General features: G+C 36.6%; 1 protein-coding gene across 1 annotated transcript in view; it reads left to right on the top strand.

Moving 5' to 3' along the window:
• CTDSPL2 (CTD small phosphatase like 2) overlaps positions 1–16780 on the top strand; it is a 44079-nt gene extending 27299 nt beyond the window's left edge. Inside the window, exons 8-13 of the mRNA XM_080551598.1 lie at positions 473–559; positions 7085–7147; positions 7243–7322; positions 9446–9572; positions 10446–10541; positions 11062–16780. Of these exons, the coding sequence (XP_080407724.1) occupies positions 473–559; positions 7085–7147; positions 7243–7322; positions 9446–9572; positions 10446–10541; positions 11062–11127 (519 nt within the window). The 3' untranslated portion in view covers positions 11128–16780. The remainder of the gene's footprint in view (positions 1–472; positions 560–7084; positions 7148–7242; positions 7323–9445; positions 9573–10445; positions 10542–11061) is intronic.
• The last annotated feature ends 1734 nt before the right edge of the window (positions 16781–18514 follow it).

The raw sequence follows: 18514 nt of genomic DNA, 5'->3' as shown, positions 1-18514 counted from the left end.
TTTCTTAAATATTCATAGAAAATATATTTGTGTTTAGAATAATTTCATCAAGTCACTCTGTTCTGAAAGTGGTTTCAGACACTGCTAATGATGTCAGGAACATTGTTTTACCATGAGCGATATCAGTTGGCGGGTCCTCTGGTGGTCATATAAAATGGATAGATGATTCAAATTGATAGATGCAGATTTGAACTGAATGACAGTATAGCCTACAAAATTAAAATGTCTTCTTACAATTATGCCCCTAGAACACAATTCTAATTGAAATTTTTCAAAAACTGCAAGAATAAAGAAATGTATAATTACTTCCAAAAACTCTTATGCAATTTTGACAGTGCTTGCACAAAACTAAATTTTCCAGACTAAATAAACCCACCTTAAAAGGAACATAAAAATCTAGACAACTACTTCTCTTTTCAGCATTCTTTTCACATTTTTTCTTACTTTTATACCATCTTTTAATTTTTAATAGGATGAAACGTTAGTGCACTGTAGTCTAAATGAATTAGAAGATGCTGCACTCACTTTTCCAGTTCTTTTTCAAGATGTCATTTACCAGGTAATTAGCATGCATAGAAGAATATGTACCTTTTTATTTTGTTTAACATATGAATTCTTCCCATTTATATTTGTTATGATCTTGTCTAAAGAGATAAATAACTGCCTGGCATTTAACAACTGTCTGGGTTATAAACTGCAAGGTGGATTATCCTGCATTAGAAGTACTGTGGAGCACTGTTTATTGCCACAATGTGGTAATGTCGGACACTGATTCAAACTGTAAACATTCATTGCTAAGAAAGTGTAAATGATCTTCGTAGCAGCAATCTTCAGCAGCAGCATTTCTCCTCGCCAGCAGGTGGAGGCAGGAACACTGAAAGTTTAGTCAGTATTATTTCCGAGTGCAGCTTCTCATGGACTGTTAACTTCCTTCCCTTCATACGGAAAACCAATTCACGTTGGTTGATCATTTCTTTCTGTACAGAAGACATCTTCTGAGCCTGCTGTTAACTAGCTTCTGTCTAGATCATTAGTCTTGCTGTACCCTCCACCAGTGCCAGTTCTACCTCTTTACTCCCAGGGAGAGTCTGCTTGGTGCTTGGAGTGATTTTGATTGTCTTGTGGAGACTGCTAGATTTAGTTTTTTGTTCTGCTTTAGGAGGTACTGTTAGTTATGTGTGTTTTACATTGGCGTACCATTGAAGAACAAGCATGGGAAAGAGGAACTCTCTTCCAGCAACTACCAAAAGATGCTGCACTGACCCAGGCTGTTGTTCTCAGGTCCTTTTGTGTGATGTACCTGGGAGTAGCAACAGCTTCCCCACCATGTAGTTCGCACGATATTGGATCCCACTCTAGTATCTTTGGAGAATGAGCCAGTCATCAGGCACCTTAAAAGGACACTTGTCCAGGTATTTTTCCTGATTTTAAAAATGTTTTTCTTCACTGTTGCATATAAAAGCCCTTGGAATCTGAAAAGCTGAAATAATTTTTAAACGTGGGTTTCTTATCTCTTATTTGGTGACGGCCATGCTCAGTTTCCTCCAGGCTGAACTTGGAAAGAGCCTTAGAATTAATTCTTTGGAGGTTCTTGACATTTCTAACAGCATTAGGAAGACTAAAGCTTCTTTTTTTTTCCTTCCTTCTCTTAAGGGATCTCAATATGATTTTGAGTATTTTCTGTCTAAACTGTCGTCCTTTTAGTGATTGTATGTCTAAATGAGAGTAGCTGAGCTTTAACCAGAATTTTGCCTTTAGGAAATTGAAGTCAATGGAAAGAGTGAGTTACAGTATTTCTAAATCCTTATTTAACAGCATTGTACACATGCCTATATAGCCTTTGATACAGTAAAATTACCAAGCGGGTCCTAGATAAGTTTTGTCTTAGCTCTCTGTAGAGTCTAGCCTGCAATTGCCAAGGAGCATTAGTTTTTTGCAGGTTTGAGAAAGTTGGCCACTGCCTGTGAGCGCACTCTCCTGATCGTTACATTCTGTTCATCTGGTTTTACATCACACTAGACAACTCACAAAACATTCGCCTCTTACTAGGTAACAGGTAATAAGCAAGACAGACGTTTTAAAGATACAATTAAATTCATGCTTAAATAGGGTATAGTACACAAAAAGACAAATAATATCCTGAAATAAAAGTAGAAATTAGTTGATGTTACATACTCTATTTAGGGTTTTTAGTCAACAAGTAGCTATTTATCAGCTTTTACAATGTGTTTCTTTTGCTTACGATCATCTTGGGTATAGTACTGTATTAATTTCGTATCTCCATATTTCATTTTGGAAGTCATTCCAGCTGGTAACAGAGAAGCAGACACTAAGCTGTCTGAGCAAGTAGAAGTCAGCAAGTTACTATATATAAACCAGATGAAAACAATACTTGATGTGAAAGATACATTTCTGAAGATACTTTCCATTAGTATCAAAACATCTACCACTTTCATGTGGGTTTTCCAGAAAGACAATTATTTATCTATTAACTGGTTTGTAAGAGTATAACTTAGCTCTGTGCTCATTTTCCGACTGAATGTCTTATTTTTCTCTCAGTAAGATTGACTAATACTGCAAACATGAACCTGAGTTCATAGCATTTCAGTTTTCTTGCTCATCCAAAGGCATCAAGCCAGTGCTCTTGCATTAACAGTGTGATGATAAACCAGGTACTTTCTCAAAAATAAGCTCCAGAACTTGCAATTGTAGGGTGTAAAAAAGAGTAAAACAGTACAAGTTTACGAGTTCAACAGTAAAAATCGGATTGTCTTGGGTTTTGGAAGGCCTGTTAGAACATATATCTAAACTCCATTGGTCTGCGTGTCAAGCAACAAGTTTCAGGTCCAGGAACTCAGCTCTTTTGCTGTTTGCTTCAGTGATTTTAAGCGGTGGACTGTTTTTAAGAAACGTTTCTAAAAATAAGGGCTTGGTTGTTTTTAAGTTATGTCTTACAACTTACCTTGAGGTGTGCAGAAAACGTAATATATGAGTAAAAAAAAAAATTATGCAATTCCAGCACTGGCATAAAGGGTTTTATAAACCTTTGGGTGAGTCACTTGAAGTCACTGATTTCTGCTTAAAAAGAAAAAATTAATCTCTAAAATGGATATAGTTGTGCTTGCTTCAGGCTTTTGAGATGATGAATTTGTTTGTTTATGTTTCCTTTGATGAAAAATCTCTTAAGTTATACCAGTGTTTAAGTTTTGGACTCAGTAAAAATACAGTGTTTGCAAAGCTGAAGTTTTCTTAAATGCTGTGTCTGTTAAGCACTGTCTTACATCTGACTATAAAAATAAATGTTTGGCTTTTCAACTGTAGGCTTAGATTTTATACTGTTTGTATTATTGTAGCACTTTACATTAAGTGGCTTATCTTAAGATTTTTTTTTTCCTTTGGTAAAGCGGTTTTCACTGTATTTTGTTTTGGGTGGGTGAGATCCCCTCACGCTCTGTTCGCTCAAAGGGTACCTTCCACGCACTAGCAGGCCTTCGACAAAAGGCAGATGTTTTCACTCAGTTCTTCAGCTGAAATATATCCTTACTGATCTTTCAGAGAATAATTCACTTTGATCTTTGATCCTTGAAAGATGTTCCGGAACTACATAGGTCATATGCAGGTTATTGAACATAGTGTTACATATATTCCATCTTACTGTCGCCAAAGACTACCTAGGTGCTTTACTTTGTTACTGCAGTGGAATGAGGCAAACAATGCTTTTGGGTTCTGGCTCTCCTTTCTAATGAACTCCACTCTGTCTGTTTCTCTGAAATAACAGCAGAGCCATCAAGCTTTGGGTCTGAAAGCCTTCAGTGTGTCTTGGGCAGCACCCACAAAGAAATCCGGTCTGAGGTCAGGAAGACTTCTGTAGCTCAGGAGAACCTCTGGAGTCGTACTTCGCCCCTTGAAGAGCCGTAGCCAGCCACAGTTCAGGCAGATCTGTCTGGTTTTGGGACGGTCCTCACCTGGAGTCACTTTTGTTGCCATTGAAATAATGGGATGTGATGATCATTTTGGGAAAAAAGAAAAAAACCTTTGAGGAGGCTTTTCATATATGTTATGCATTTATGCCTGTGAGTCACATTCAAGTAGGTGATATCGTGCATCTCAGTGGACACACAAATGTTCAGTCATTAAAAATGGTGACAAATATTACTAGGCTTCTATATGTATTTTCAGAACTTAGATTTCATGGTAGGTCTACTCATCAGAGAGCAGGAATCAGAAATGGAGGGAAGTTAGATGTGTGCACAGGGAAATCAGGCAGTAAAAAAGTGGGAAGAATTAAATAAGGCTGAAGATGGAAAGAGACAAGGTGTTTATTTGCCAGAATTATGGTGAATTTTGGACTGGAGAAGGAAGGGGATGTGCAGCATTGGCATAACAGTGAAGAAAAGGGGGAAGATGCAAAGGGAGAGGGAAGCTGAGGGAGAGGGAGAAAATGGAAAATGTTGGATGTGTTTTGTTCTGCTCTGGTCACTTAATTGTTCTGCTCTGGCTACCTAGAGTTCTGCATCAGCTCATCCTAGCTGGGTGTAGTGGTGCCATTGCCTTATGCTGTGCCAGAGTGCCACAAAACACTAAAAAAAGTCCAGTGAATCTGCCATCAATGTCATTACCTGTGTGTGTGTGTGTATAAGTTCTAATTAGAAATACATAATCTAAAAAGAAATAATTTTCCCTGGACTTTTTGTTCGCATTTATATATAAACTTCTTAGATATTAAGACATATTATGTTAAGATAGATACGCACGTGTAAGTACATGTCAGTAATCTAAAATAGAACACATTACAAAGATGCTGCAATTATCCACAGACTAAACAAACTGGAAAAGCATGCACAAGTGAGGAACCCAAGCAACCATAACTTTTCTCTGATACAATTGAGTTATTTTTAAAATCGTGTAGCTGGCTGTTGTGACCAATTTAATTCAATCCAGCCTTAAAAACAGCAACAACAACAACAAAAAAACACCACACAATAAATTGTATACCAAATGTTTTTATACTAGCAGTTGGAATACCAACAGATACCTTAGTTTAGTACTTTGGTTGCCAAGAGAGTTTGTAGAAGAGATGTTTAAGAGACTTTCTGAAATGACATCTCTGTTTCTTCTGTAACAGAGAACAGGCTTCACGTGAGCAGAATAATCCCTTTGCATTTGCAAAGAAAAACTTAGTTTCCCTTAAACTCAAGGTTACAACTAAAGAGGATGCTGGCACTGCTATATGCTTGCTGTATATAGAAAGAACAATTTGCACTGAATTTACAATCACAGACAAGTTGGATGTTATTTAGCATTGGGTCACCGCGAGGCTCCAAGTTAATTCATTACATTTGTCTTTGTGGTAAGATAAATACCTTATCTAGCCTTTGAGCAAAACCTCACTACTTTATTATGGCTAAGTGATAAGTCATTTTCGCAGAGATTTTAGTGCCGTCAGGAGACATATGGCGTGAAGTCGCGCCTGTCAACTCTGTATTTAGAAAGTTGGCTTCTCCGTGCCATCTTGGCTAAATGGAGTCCAAAAACCCATCAAGCGCAGGCTGTGGTCTCTCCAAACCGTTCCCGATAGCCAGGTTACGTACTGCCTCACAAGGTGAGTTACCCAGAACGAGAAGGGAAGCAGACCTCGGTTGCACAGCCGGTGGATGTATCTTTGTGTGCTAGCAGCAGGGGTGCTCTTCCCAGACGTGATGAGATTGCAGGATTTTGATTACTGCTCCTAGTATAGAAAAAAATGAAAAATTAGGTGTTACTGTAGTACCTGGTCACTCGATAAAAGTCACTCCAAAAATGCAATAAAAGCCTTACTCGATTTTAAGCTAAATAATTATATTTTCATTGCTTTAGAAATATGTACTTCCTTTAAAGGACTAAAATCTATCACAGCATGTGCTAATGATGTGAAATTTACTTAACCCATTCCTTTTTTCTTTCCTTTTGGTCATTTGGTTGTGTCTACATATAAATTTGATACAATTCAGTTAAAGTAATACAGATCCTTTGTGGAAATTTACTTTGATTCGAAAGTAAGTTTAAGCCTATTCCCAACTGGCTCTTAAAAAATCAATAAAGTTGAAAATACCTTGGTTTAGATAGAAGTTCAGTATGCTCCCTTTTCTGTTTTATCAAAACTTTTCTTAAAACCGTGTTATTCTGTATGTGGGCAATCTCTGAATCAAAAAAAAAAAAAAAGCAGAGAAGAAGGCCACCGTTTCACCCCTCAGAATGTGTCCTCACTGTTGGTTAAGGTCAAGTCCAATGTGTGCCAAAAACCACACTGGGCCATCTTCCAAATACAAGTACCGCAGGGACAGAACGGTGCGCAACGTGCCCTCACATCTGCGGTGGCGTTGGGCCTTTGGAAGGGAGGTATAGATTTATATAGGTGCTTCGTGGGAGCCTAGGTCTTGTACTTTGAGTGAAATCGGCGAGAGAGATGCAGAAGCCTCCTAGCTTGGTAGCTCTTCTCTGGAGTCTGCTTTTTTTTTACCGGAAATGATTGATACATGTGTGCGGTTCTGTGCTGGCGGTGTGTGAGTTAATGGAGCTTCGGAAATAGATGAAGGCTTTTTGTTTTTTTTTTTTTATCACTTCTGACACCCCCGTATTCAATGTGTAATTCTTAGTGGAATAAAGTTATTAGGAAGATTATTTATATGCTGGCATAAATTATCTAGTAACCGAACTGATGCTGCCCAGCTGGTGAAAGCTGATTCTGAATGTTTAGTCAAAGCAACTGGTTGCATTTTACTTGAGAGATTGTCTACCTTTTATATTTTAAATAATTGTATTTATTTTTAAATAATATAATTTAAATAATTTCTAATTGCATCAAGTTCTCCAGTAAAATTGTTAAGCCTAATTTTACCATATTACGCTTTAATTTATAGCTGCTTAGGCTTCAAGCTAACTTAATTTTGTTTTAATCAAGTTATTATTCTGTTGGAAGTTAGTATTTAATGATTACTGTATTCATAATGCTCATGTTGACCTAATCTTTACAAACTGATACTTAGCCATGCAGGCAATATCTGCAGTATTTTGAATCTTTTAATAAAGTGCATCTCTGCTTCAGGTTTATGTCCGGTTAAGGCCATTCTTCCGAGAATTCCTGGAACGTATGTCTCAGATTTATGAGGTAAAAATAATTAGATGTTATCTTTTGAATTTTATTTTTAAATTATATTTGCATATTTATATCTAAAATATATTTTTTTTCCATTTAATCCATAGATCATTCTTTTTACTGCTTCTAAGAAGGTGTACGCAGACAAGTTACTGAACATACTAGACCCTAAAAAGCAACTGGTCAGGTAAAAAAAAAAATAATTGTGGTTATACCTCTAGTAGGCAAACAAACTTATTTTCTAACAGATGTGATGAAGAAAGTGATTCTGACGTTTTCTTTATTGCACTGTGTCTTACTAAACCGATTCTTTGTGCTTATGCTCAGCTTGTCTAAGGGTGAGAGAAAAATGAAGTGGTTGAATTACTGCCTTGGTGATGAGATAAACCCAGACATCTTTACTTTGCACTCTTGTGGCCAAAAAACTTAGCCATTCGTTCTCTGTAGCATAATAGAATTCCTTGCTGAAAATGACCTCCTAGGTCTCAAAAATGTGTTTTAGCTGCTCTTGAATATATATAATGAATAAAGAAAATGAACAGATTACTGGAAACTCCGAGCATTAGACTACTTTTAAGCTATTTGTGTTTGATTTATTATTTATAAATAATGATTTACATAGTTATCTTTACAAACGTTGTTTCTTATTCAGTCACAAACTAATTTGTGGGTTTTGTAGTAAAGTTGTTAAGTTTTTTTATTTCTTCTGTTAATATATAGATTTTTTGGAAGAGACTAGCATTTCTCAAGAACAGTGCCTTAAGACAAATTCTATCAGATGAGATTCTTTCTGTTATTCTCATCTGGAAGGTGGACTGTTAATGTGGGAGAGTTGAAACTGAAGAGGGGGTTTCTCAGGGATTCACCCTAAATAGGGTATCCCAAGTAAGGGAAGTAGCAACTATACTTGATTGTAGTCAGGACTGTGTAAATTCTGTCCCGAGAATGTCTTTGGCAAAGCATTTCTCTGCATCATGTTATCTTGGTAAATTTACTCGCTACTGCATTTTGAATGAGCAACCAAAACTGGACTTTTGAAGTTAGAAATGCACAATCACTGGAATATCTGAGCCTCCCTGCGCACACAGCCAAGCAGGATGTATGAACAAGTAAGATATTTGCACATACAGAAAATGTGTCTGTGTGTGTCCATGGTGTTGATTCTTTTTCTCCAAGTATCTAATATTTATGATTGAGGACCACAGTTTTAATTTTGATGTTAACAGGAAAAGTGTAAAAAATATACTTGCTTGGCTGTGTTCTAAAAATTTACAGAATTTCTGTGAAATTCATATGATACATGAATTTAGATGTGATTCATGTGCCACTGAAAACCTGACATCAAGGCATGATGAGTTTTGACATTAGCCTAAAGGTAGATTTGTCAGGCACTCCACACGTGTGACTCAGAATCTATATATAAATTCATTCGCTGCTGAGGCATCAGCTTATTTTCTTCCATAGCAACATTAGGAACTCAACCCCTTTATGAAATTAAGCACGCTTTGTACAGCTTCTAAAAACCTCACTTAAAAATATAACAGCTTTAAAGAAACTGCATTGTAATACAGCCATGTAAAACTTGAAATCTGTCTAGTTTATAACTTACTTTTGAATTACAGTCATGCTGATATTTTATGAAATTTCAGTTTTACTCCTGTTGTGTTTTTTTTTTTTTACTTGAATCCTCTTATTCTACGCATCCATCCATTTACTAAGTATTTCTTTTATAATAAATTAAAAGAGAATTGGGTAGGAAGAAGTTGATGGAATGTTTTGACCTCAAGGCTTTTTTCAGGCTCTAAAAACTGAAATAGGTTAATTGTGAACAGAGGGAGCATAAGAAGGAAAATATTTCTTCTAACAGTGGCATGTGGAGGCTGTGTACTGTAGCGGTTGGAGCAAAATAAAAAGAACAAACTCAATAAATTGATTCCAGTGCAGACATGATCTCTGATTTTGGGGCCTTGCAAAATAATTTCAGTATCTTGGGTCCCTCTGTCAGTCCATCTGGAAAAATGGTTAGAAAGCAAGACCCTGTTGACAAATATTCGTTACATCTGAGCTGAGCTTTTTCTGTGTAAATGCAAACAATTGCCTGCAGAACTAGATAAACATAAAATCACCTTAGCTAGCAATTTTACCAGTAAAAAGGTCAAAGTAGAATGGAAAATATGGAACAGGTTCTTAAAAACGAGCTAAGTAGAGCAGAAGAGGAGAAAAAAAAGAACATTTGGTATTGTTAACTTTTTCTTTATGCCATGTGATGTTGCATTTTTCTCATTAATTAGTATTTTAATTTAATCACAGGCATCGACTTTTCCGTGAGCATTGTGTTTGTGTACAAGGAAATTACATAAAGGATTTAAACATTCTTGGTAGAGATCTTTCAAAAACGATCATAATTGACAATTCACCGCAAGCCTTTGCCTATCAGGTAAGTATGCTGCCATCAGTAAACTTCTTAGACATGGCAAAAAACTTCCCAAAGGAATACAGTGAAAAAGACGACGGTATTTCAGTTTAAGACTACATTGTTTGCAGTTAACTTTGTATTTAAATTTATAAAACATACTTTAACAAATTGCTCTGGTTTGCTTGCTTTTCTCTTGTGAAGAGCCAGTCATGTGTAAAGTGAGTGACTTATTTTATGAACAAACTATAACCAGTCAGTTTTATTTCTTGTTCGTTTTTTCTAAAGAAGCCTCCAGGTCTGCTAAGACTGTCCCCTGGACTTTGTTGCAGACCTCGTTTTTTAATGCTAGTGAAATCATTAAGAACAGATCACTGGTTGAACTGACACACACAGCTGTGAAACTTATTTATACTTAAATGTTATAAAGTTATACTCTGTGATTTAGATTTTTCCAGAAGTATGGTATGTAACTATTCCAGTTGGTCCTATTATATAGATAAAGGAGTTCAGAGAGTGATCTCTAATGTCTCATCTACATTAAAGAACCAAAAAACCCCACCTGTTTGACTTAGCCTCATTTGCACAAACTACAGCCAGGACACGGTTAGTATCCATGTGTTGTTTTAACATAAAATTTTCTCAAAATACGAATGCTTTTCAGTTCAGCAGATCTTCTACAGCTAGGTTTATTTCAGCTTTGATGTGGAAATTTTTGCAATGATTTATGCAAAGGAAGGAGTTATTTCAGAAGTGAATTTTAATACAAACTTTAGAGGAAAAATACATATTAATACACTGCATCTTGGAAACGTTTTTCCCCAAAATGCTATTTCACAAATCGTATCATTAGATAAATTAAGTATATGTCATTTGTTGATGATTTTTTTACTTTAGCTTTCAAATGGAATTCCTATAGAAAGCTGGTTCATGGATAAAAATGACAATGAACTCCTAAAATTGATTCCATTTCTGGAGAAACTTGTAGAGCTGGTAAGTCTTTCCTTCATTTGGCTTCCGCCCTCTCCCCCCAGAACATCAGTTAGCTTTTCTAAGCAGCATCACACACTTTCAGATTCTGAGTCACTGAGATTTTGACTGCTAAAAGTCATATATGTCTCTTGGAAAGCGTTCTCTGGGCAGTAATTCAAAGTTTGTACAAGGACTTATTTATATAGCAAAGGACAGAATGCCATCATTTATAGCTGTGCTTTTAATGAAAACCTGGAGAATTGTGACATCAATTATAATGAAATTGAGAATCTTTAGAAATTTAGGTTAAGTACAGCCTTCTGTTGGCTGTGTTGTGTGCCTTTATTCTTAAAATGGAAATAATCTTATTCAAAAACTGTTGTGAATGTTATATAATTTTTTTAAGAACATTGTGATTACAAATATTCATGGCTTCTATTTTGTCACATTAATATACTGGTGTTAGAAATTTGCCCGTATTGAAATCTGATTTATAGATGTGTTTATTCTTCTAAAACCTGTGCTTTTTTTTTGCCTACAGAATGAAGATGTCCGACCTCACATCAGAGACAGATTTCGCTTGCATGACTTGCTACCCCCAGATTAAAGCCTTTTGTCTACTTACTGAAGGGGGAGAAAATGCAGGACCCTTTTGGACTAAAACAAAACATTGCCATTACTGTTGAAATTTTGCATTTTTGTACCCCGTCTTGCTTTTCTTATCTTTGGTGCCCAACAATAATCAAGGGTTACAGAAAGAGACTTTATATATCTGAGATTGAATACATACAGTACAATACAGTACAACACAGTAGGTAGGCTAGAACAGAAAAGTCTTTAGAACTAGTGCAACTCCGATGAATTTTTTTTATGTACAGGACATCTGCAGTTTATAAAGAATTCTGTTTCTGCCACCAGCAGTTTGACCTGTAGAAACACAGGATTTTATGATATAACAGAGATTGAAAATGGACTCTTATTTTCTCTCTGTTCGGTGCTCTAAGTGGGTTTGTAGCCACTTTTCTGTTACTTTAAGATTCTCATTTCAACAGGAATGGCCAGTAAAAGTTGTTTTATTTTTCCTGTTAAGGTTTATAACCTTTTTACACTTTTGACCTGTATTAGATTAGAATTTCATTATGCATTCCTTTTAGTTGAGGCGCTTCATAGTTTTTCTGGAAATAGCCAAATTTTCTTAGTTTTTTATTATACAGTTGAATGGCCGTTTTCCTGCTTCGTCTGCCTGCATACTGTATATTTGTTTAAAAATATTCTCTAGTTTTAGCCCATGTAAGTTTCATTTAGAAAGAAAAACCCTGCATTTATATTTTGTTTCTGTAATATTCTACTGTAGTTGAAATCTTTTCAAAAATCAAGAGACTGGCTAGATAAGAAGAATATAAGAATTACTAATATTCAGAATATTTTAAACCATTGTGATGGCATGTACTCTGGACAGACGATATCTTGCAGTGGCACAAACAACTGATGGACAAGGAATACCTCAGACTATACTGTGCATGCAAATCCTTAAAGGAGAATTAGTTTGGTCACCTGTTAGGTTTGATGCAATTCAATTACTGCTGCCTTCTGTTTCCTCCAGGAATGAAGTATTCTGCACAGTGGCTCAGTATTTTAAGATGTTTTGCATGGGCTGATGGTACCTCTGTTACACTGCTCTTCGTTACAATCAGTTTTAAACTGTGTGACAGCGAGGGTACCTACCAGTGACTATGCATAATCCTGTGGTACAGTACACTCCCATGCCACCAATGCAGTCAGTCTGCTATCATAGTGGTTTTCTATGCTATATGGAAATAGTCTTCAAGCCTTGGTTCTCTAATGCAGCTACTACAAGAGGTTGATATTTTTATAATGGTGTGTAATCTCCTTTTCAGGAGGCTTTTTATGGAAGGTATAATTTGTAAAAGTTAGGATGCTTTGCCTCTCGACTGCATTAACATGCCATAGGCTCAGACTGTTTTTGTGTAAAAGATGTCACAGAACGGCACTTTTTCTAAAGAGAAGTTTGATATTTTGTATGCTTGTTAAGAAAGTACAGTATTGGAAATTAAAGGTGGACAACTGATAATTGAGAAGTATGTCAATTAATTTTTTATGTATATTACCTGTTTACTTGTACAATTTTATTGTACAAATTACATGCAGCTTCATTTTCAAATGAGTCCTTAAAATAAGGAAAATCTTTTTAGGAAAACATTTAATTTTTGTATTTTTGATTTTAAAAGGCATGAGTTATGTCAACTTTTTCCAGTGTATTAATGAAGATTTTAACTTTTCATCAGGTTGAGTGTTTTCTTACTATATTATCTGTTGTGTATGTAGCTAGCACATTGTGTCACTGAACTGTTTAAAAAATTAGCATGTAGAGCAAGCCTGTTTTGTGGAAAATCCTTATTCATTAAAAAAAAAAAACAAAAACATCATGGCAGATTTTCTGCAAAAAAGTGAAAACATTTGCAATTCAGAATACTGATTTTTTTTGTATTTAAAGAAAGGTATTTTGCTTGCAGGAAAGAAATACTACAGATTCATTTTAATGAGAATCTTTTAAATGTATTTATCTTTAGGGCATCTGGGCATCTTTACGCTGTTTGTCTTATGTCTTTATTGAAATAAAATGTACATAACATTACCTTTATATATGCTTTTGCGCAGACGTGTGAACCCTGTAACCATCCCCGTTCCTTCCTGTTTTTATGTTGATAAGATGGTTCTGGAAATATTTATAGATTTTGAAAATGGTCAGCTTGTATTTGAATTGCTACATGGTTTGCCAACAATTTTTTAGTTGTTCGTTAAAATGTAAATCTAAATCTGAGATTTTTAATTAGTTTAACAGTGAATCCTTGTTTAATGTGGAATTCTTCCAAATTTCTTAGAGTAATTTACATAATAGGACTGCTTTAAAATTCACTAGTCTACCAGAATGAAACCATTTTTGTTAAGTAGTTCATAGCTTTTCTCTGACTGTAAAAAGAGATTATCATCTGTTCAAATAATGTCCTTAAACATGTGCGTCCTATCTTTGGCTAAAACCATTATGAAAGTGCTTTCTTTAGTTAAGGAAACCAAAGCATACATTGCACTTTACAGCTGTATCTGTGTTGTGATTATCAGATCAGTGAGGGAAATCAAAATGTAAATTGGAGGATTTAGTTCTACATAGATGCACAACAACAATAACAGAGACTGCTTAGTAAACATTAAATATTAATATTTTAATGTGCTGCAAGTCTGGTATTTATCATTCTGAACTTTCTTTGCAGAATGAGTCTACCTTCTTCAAAATCTAAGTTCCTAAAAATGTCAAACACTTCTGGCATAAACAGTCTTTGCATGAGGCAAAGTTATATTCCATCAGGCTTTATTCTCATCTCGTTAGTCTCGAGGGTAAGGCTTAACTGTTTCTCCGACATTAGTCTGGATCAAATTGTGCATACCAAAATTGACACTGATAACCGGGGGAGTCTCAGCTGTGTGTATTACTCGAGTCTTGAATGTAGAACTGTGCTACTTCAGCAGTTAATCTTGTAGCTGTATCATTTATTCAAATTTTATGTATGTTTAAAAAACACAACATTCTATTTCCAAAGTTTTTAATGATTTAATTTGTGGTCTTTGGATTGATCGTGGCAATTGTGTGTTAATTTTACACGTCCATATGTATTCTGTTCTAGGTTTGAGCATTCTTAGTTCTGACAGCAAAACAATATTTCATACTTATACTGACAATATATGTTCAATCTCTTTTTTTTATATATATTTCCTTAAATTGTTATATAGATAGAATAGCATTCACCATGGTATTATTGGCTTCTTTTCCACCTTTGATTCATTGCACGTTCCGTCTCTGTAGGAAAATATTTTTTCATTATTATTGAAATGTATCTGAAAGCCTGAATGTTTCAAGACCTGATCAAACATCTCCCAAAGCAAGAGTTATAGCAACCGAATGCATGCTAAGGAGGCATGTCTTCTTTAAACAAAGCACTTAAATGTGTTATTAAAAATAATCAGATATGCAAGTGCTGTGCTGAATGAGAATAGAAGGAAGTGCTGGCTGAAATGCCTTGCGGAGGCAGCGAGCCATGGGCAGCAGGACTGTTTGCTCTCACTCACTGTTAGAAGCAAGTGTCCTCATGCCACATCTCCCCTCCCCAGCCTCTCAGACATCTGATTTAGGTGCTGGTTGGATTGGCACAACTGAAAAAGCATCGAGCCCTGATAAGGAGAGGGACCAGGAATGAGTGGCTGAGGAAACAGGTGGAGTGGGTGGAAATCTCCTTAACCCATCTTCCACCAGCAGTGTAGTAACGCAGGCTTGCGGTCTGGAGCAGCCGTTAATAGCAGAGCTTGGTCATTTGGTGAGGAAAGCTGTCCAGAAGCACAAAAATACTGTTAGTATCCCGAGGGAATACCCGCATTCCTTTATTTTTTCCTTCTGGTTCTGACTTCCATATAGCATTGCATTGCAAATCATACCTTTAATTCTTTGCCAAAAGCAACTGCATCCTGTTAGTATACTAAAGTAGAGGATGGGGTTGGTAACTTCACAATTGATACTAAAACTAAGGAAGGCCCGTCTGTGGTGGGATGCTTATATCACAGTGAATTGTGGCTGCTGAACTCAGTGGGTGTCCCATGCTGTCATTCCTCTCTCTTCTGGCCGAGGACTGGATCAGCACTGAGTACACCTAGATTTGGGGAATTAGAAAAGTTATCTGTGCCTTCTTCATCCCCTCCCCACACTGTGCTCCCATTATGTTCCATCTGAAGGACTTGGAGAGCGCACCTTTACAAAGCTAACATTTCCGTGTAAAATTAATATTTACATAGTTGAGATTAATCTAGTACAGATAGCTAAATTATAATGTAATGCATTTCAGAAAGTCAAGGCCGGAAAGTAAACATTCACAACATATTGCCAATTTAAAAAAAAAAAAAAACGCCACACAACTCTACTTACTAGAATGGTATCAGCACAGTTTGACAAGTTTGTTCTGACAGGTACAAAGAGAAACTAATCGCTATTGTATTAAGTCTTCCACTGTAAGTAGAATTTCAAGTTAAATATTCAGTATTTTTCTGGTGAAAGGACTTGTATGGATCTATGTGGCAAAGCAGGCAGGTGGTACCTCTGATCTGATCTGCAGTCATGCTGATTCAATCAGTCAGCTCCATTAAGCTTCTCTAAACTCATTATCAAAGACTGATACAAAGATGAAATAAAGAAATCATAGGCGCGTGGCACCTGGGCAATACCGTGAGTGTCAGACAGCAGCGCACGGCTCATTGTTCATGGCCTTCACCTCCTGAGACGAGGTAAACGTCTTCCGATTCTAGAGGACAAATTCCTGTTTCTGGGAGAACTGATCCATCGAAGGTGTTTCGTTTCTGAGTCCCTAAAAAGGGACTTTAAAATCCGCTCTGTGAATAGCATGAATTTGAAATGTGAAGACTGAAAGGAAAGCCTAGAATTACAGCAGCAGGGTGTAGTTCCGCAACAGCTCAGGCTGAGCTGGCTCTGGGAGGCTTTTCCCTCTTCCCTCTCCTCTCCCCAGGTAACGTGTTAGCCGCTTCCTTCTGCCTGCGCTGGGGCACGCAGCTGTGCAGGGAGCTGATCCTGCTGCAAACAGCATGCGAGAGTAATGAAGATCAGTTAAAGCTGCTGTGGAGTGGAAGCTAAAGGAAGGTTCATGGGAAGACGCTTTTTCTGGAAATATAATTGTCACAATAAAGTCATTCAGCTGAAGAACAAAGTTCTTAAGACGTTAAAGAACTACTCTCAAAGATTCAATTACACCAAAACCATGTAATTTCAGCTTTGCGTCATAGATTGTTGATGCTTAAATAAAATCCTAAACAAGCTGATAAATGGCTGGTGAGAAGTAGCATAGATGCATCATTTTCTTAGTTAGTGGTCATAATTTTGTAAAAAAAATAAAAATGTAAAAAAAAAAAAATGACAGCAACTTTTTGTTTGGAAGCAAGCAAGGATGACCTACTAAAGATTAACTTGTATAGATTCTGTTAAGCACATCACTATTTTGGTTGTCTTGACCGTGTAATGTAATACTGTTTTGCTTTATTTTTTTGATACTTGCAAAAATGTCATTGTACTGATAGGCTGAATCTTGTAAAATACAATTGGAAGAGAACCAATGTTCTACAAATTTGTGTTTCTTTTGCCATCATTTCTAGTATATACAACCATAAAGATTTATATTAAATATTTATGCTCTAGTTACTGTTTTTATGATTTTTAGCTGATATCAGACTTCATTGAAGACTCAGTTTTCTGTAAAGCAAGACATTTCTCATGTCAGTTTTCAGCCTTTAAAACCGAAGGGAAACAAGTGGTGTTTATGCTTTTTTAAAAGCTAAGGGTACTGGAGACCAAGAATAGAATAGAAGTGGGTTATGGACTGAAATTGTTACAGCTGGTTAAGACGGTCTTGCTTTGAACCCGATTTTCAATATGTAATGCAGTGAATATCTTGTAAAATTACCACAAGGCCTGATCCGTCTCCTTTGCGTTTGTTTCTCCTCCTAAGCAGAAACCTTTAGACTTTTTCAAAATGAGAACTGCCTGGTTTCCTAGGAGGTAGTACTTCCTTTGACTCAGAGAGCTGTGCCTTAATTTCCTTGTCTATACAATGGGAGTAATGCTTATTTGTTTTAATCCAAACGCTTAAATTTAAACGTGCTGGGTAAATATATATTTTTACAATTAATATGTTCCCAGTCATCTCACGGTTCCTAGTAGTTTCATAATTATCCTCACAGCACACTTGAGCTTATGAAACTGTTTAGATTCGGTGAGGATATAACTTACTACACTACTTGATCTATAATTACGTCTCTAATGTTATTTCTAGTGCCTGGTAAATGGGTAACAACAAAAAACGGATGATAAATTTGGAAGTCATATTTTTTTCTAGCAAACACAAGAGGATCTTCTTCTTGCTAGAGGAACATTCATCTGTGTTCCAGATGAATCCAGATGAATCTGGACCACACCTCATTAGTAAGACCTATTTCTTTCAGAATTAGGCTGCCCATTCAGGCTGTGACTTAAGCTAAGCTGTCCTTGTCCTGACAGTTGGGTCTCTGTTGTCTCCATGAGGTGGAGTGGCAGGAGCAGAAAGTCAGTCAATTCCTGTGAATACTTTCTCTCTGCTCTTTTGAGGGTAGGAAGCAGTTATTAGCCATAGCAATTTGTTCACATCCAGTGAGCTTTCAATTATAATCGTTGCATTCAATTATAATTGTTGAGAGGCCTGCGAAGGCCCCTCCTCGTTCCTGGGGTCACAGCATCGTGTGCATTTATTCCCAGCTGGGGAGCATAATGTTTGAAGCACAGAAATTTTAGTACTGAGAAAGCCTATTAGAAAACAAAGTGGTCCCATTGCTGAAGAAAATGTTATGAAAACTCTGTGAATAATTCATTAATTACCTGCAGCTATTTAAAATTATCAAACTGTTGTTTGCAAGCCTACGATAAACCAAATTGTATAATCCCCTGGCACGAGTTGACTGAACTGAAACTGAATTTGGTTTACCATAGCATCCTAATTCTGGCACTGATGAGTCTTTAACCAATTGTATTGATAACCGTAAGAAGATTGGGTTTTATTACTTTTTTTGGGGGTAGGGGTGGTGGAATTCTGGCCTCTCTAAAGAAGAAAAGTGGAAAAATTGTGTGTCACCACATTAAACCAAGGGCTCATCGCTAGGTTTGAACTTCTAGTTTTTGTGGCTCTTGATCCTCTTCTAATCTCCAATCCACCTGTAAATTAAACATTATTTCTATGTTGCACCAGAAGCCGGGTTCTTGTAGGAAGACCGCATCAAAGCTAGCACAGCGGTGCTCCCCGGCTGGTGCTGGGCTCTCTCAGCAGGGTAGGAGGGATGCTGCCGAGGTACCTCCGTGCGGCACCAGTCGTCGTGTCCTTACTGCTAAACGCGCT

This window comes from Anser brachyrhynchus, assembly GCF_964034855.1.
Source record: "Anser brachyrhynchus genome assembly, chromosome: 11".
Taxonomy (NCBI): Eukaryota; Metazoa; Chordata; class Aves; order Anseriformes; family Anatidae; genus Anser; species Anser brachyrhynchus.
The sequence above is the reverse complement of the archived record's forward strand: the minus strand, read 5'-3'. Positions and strand labels throughout refer to the sequence as shown.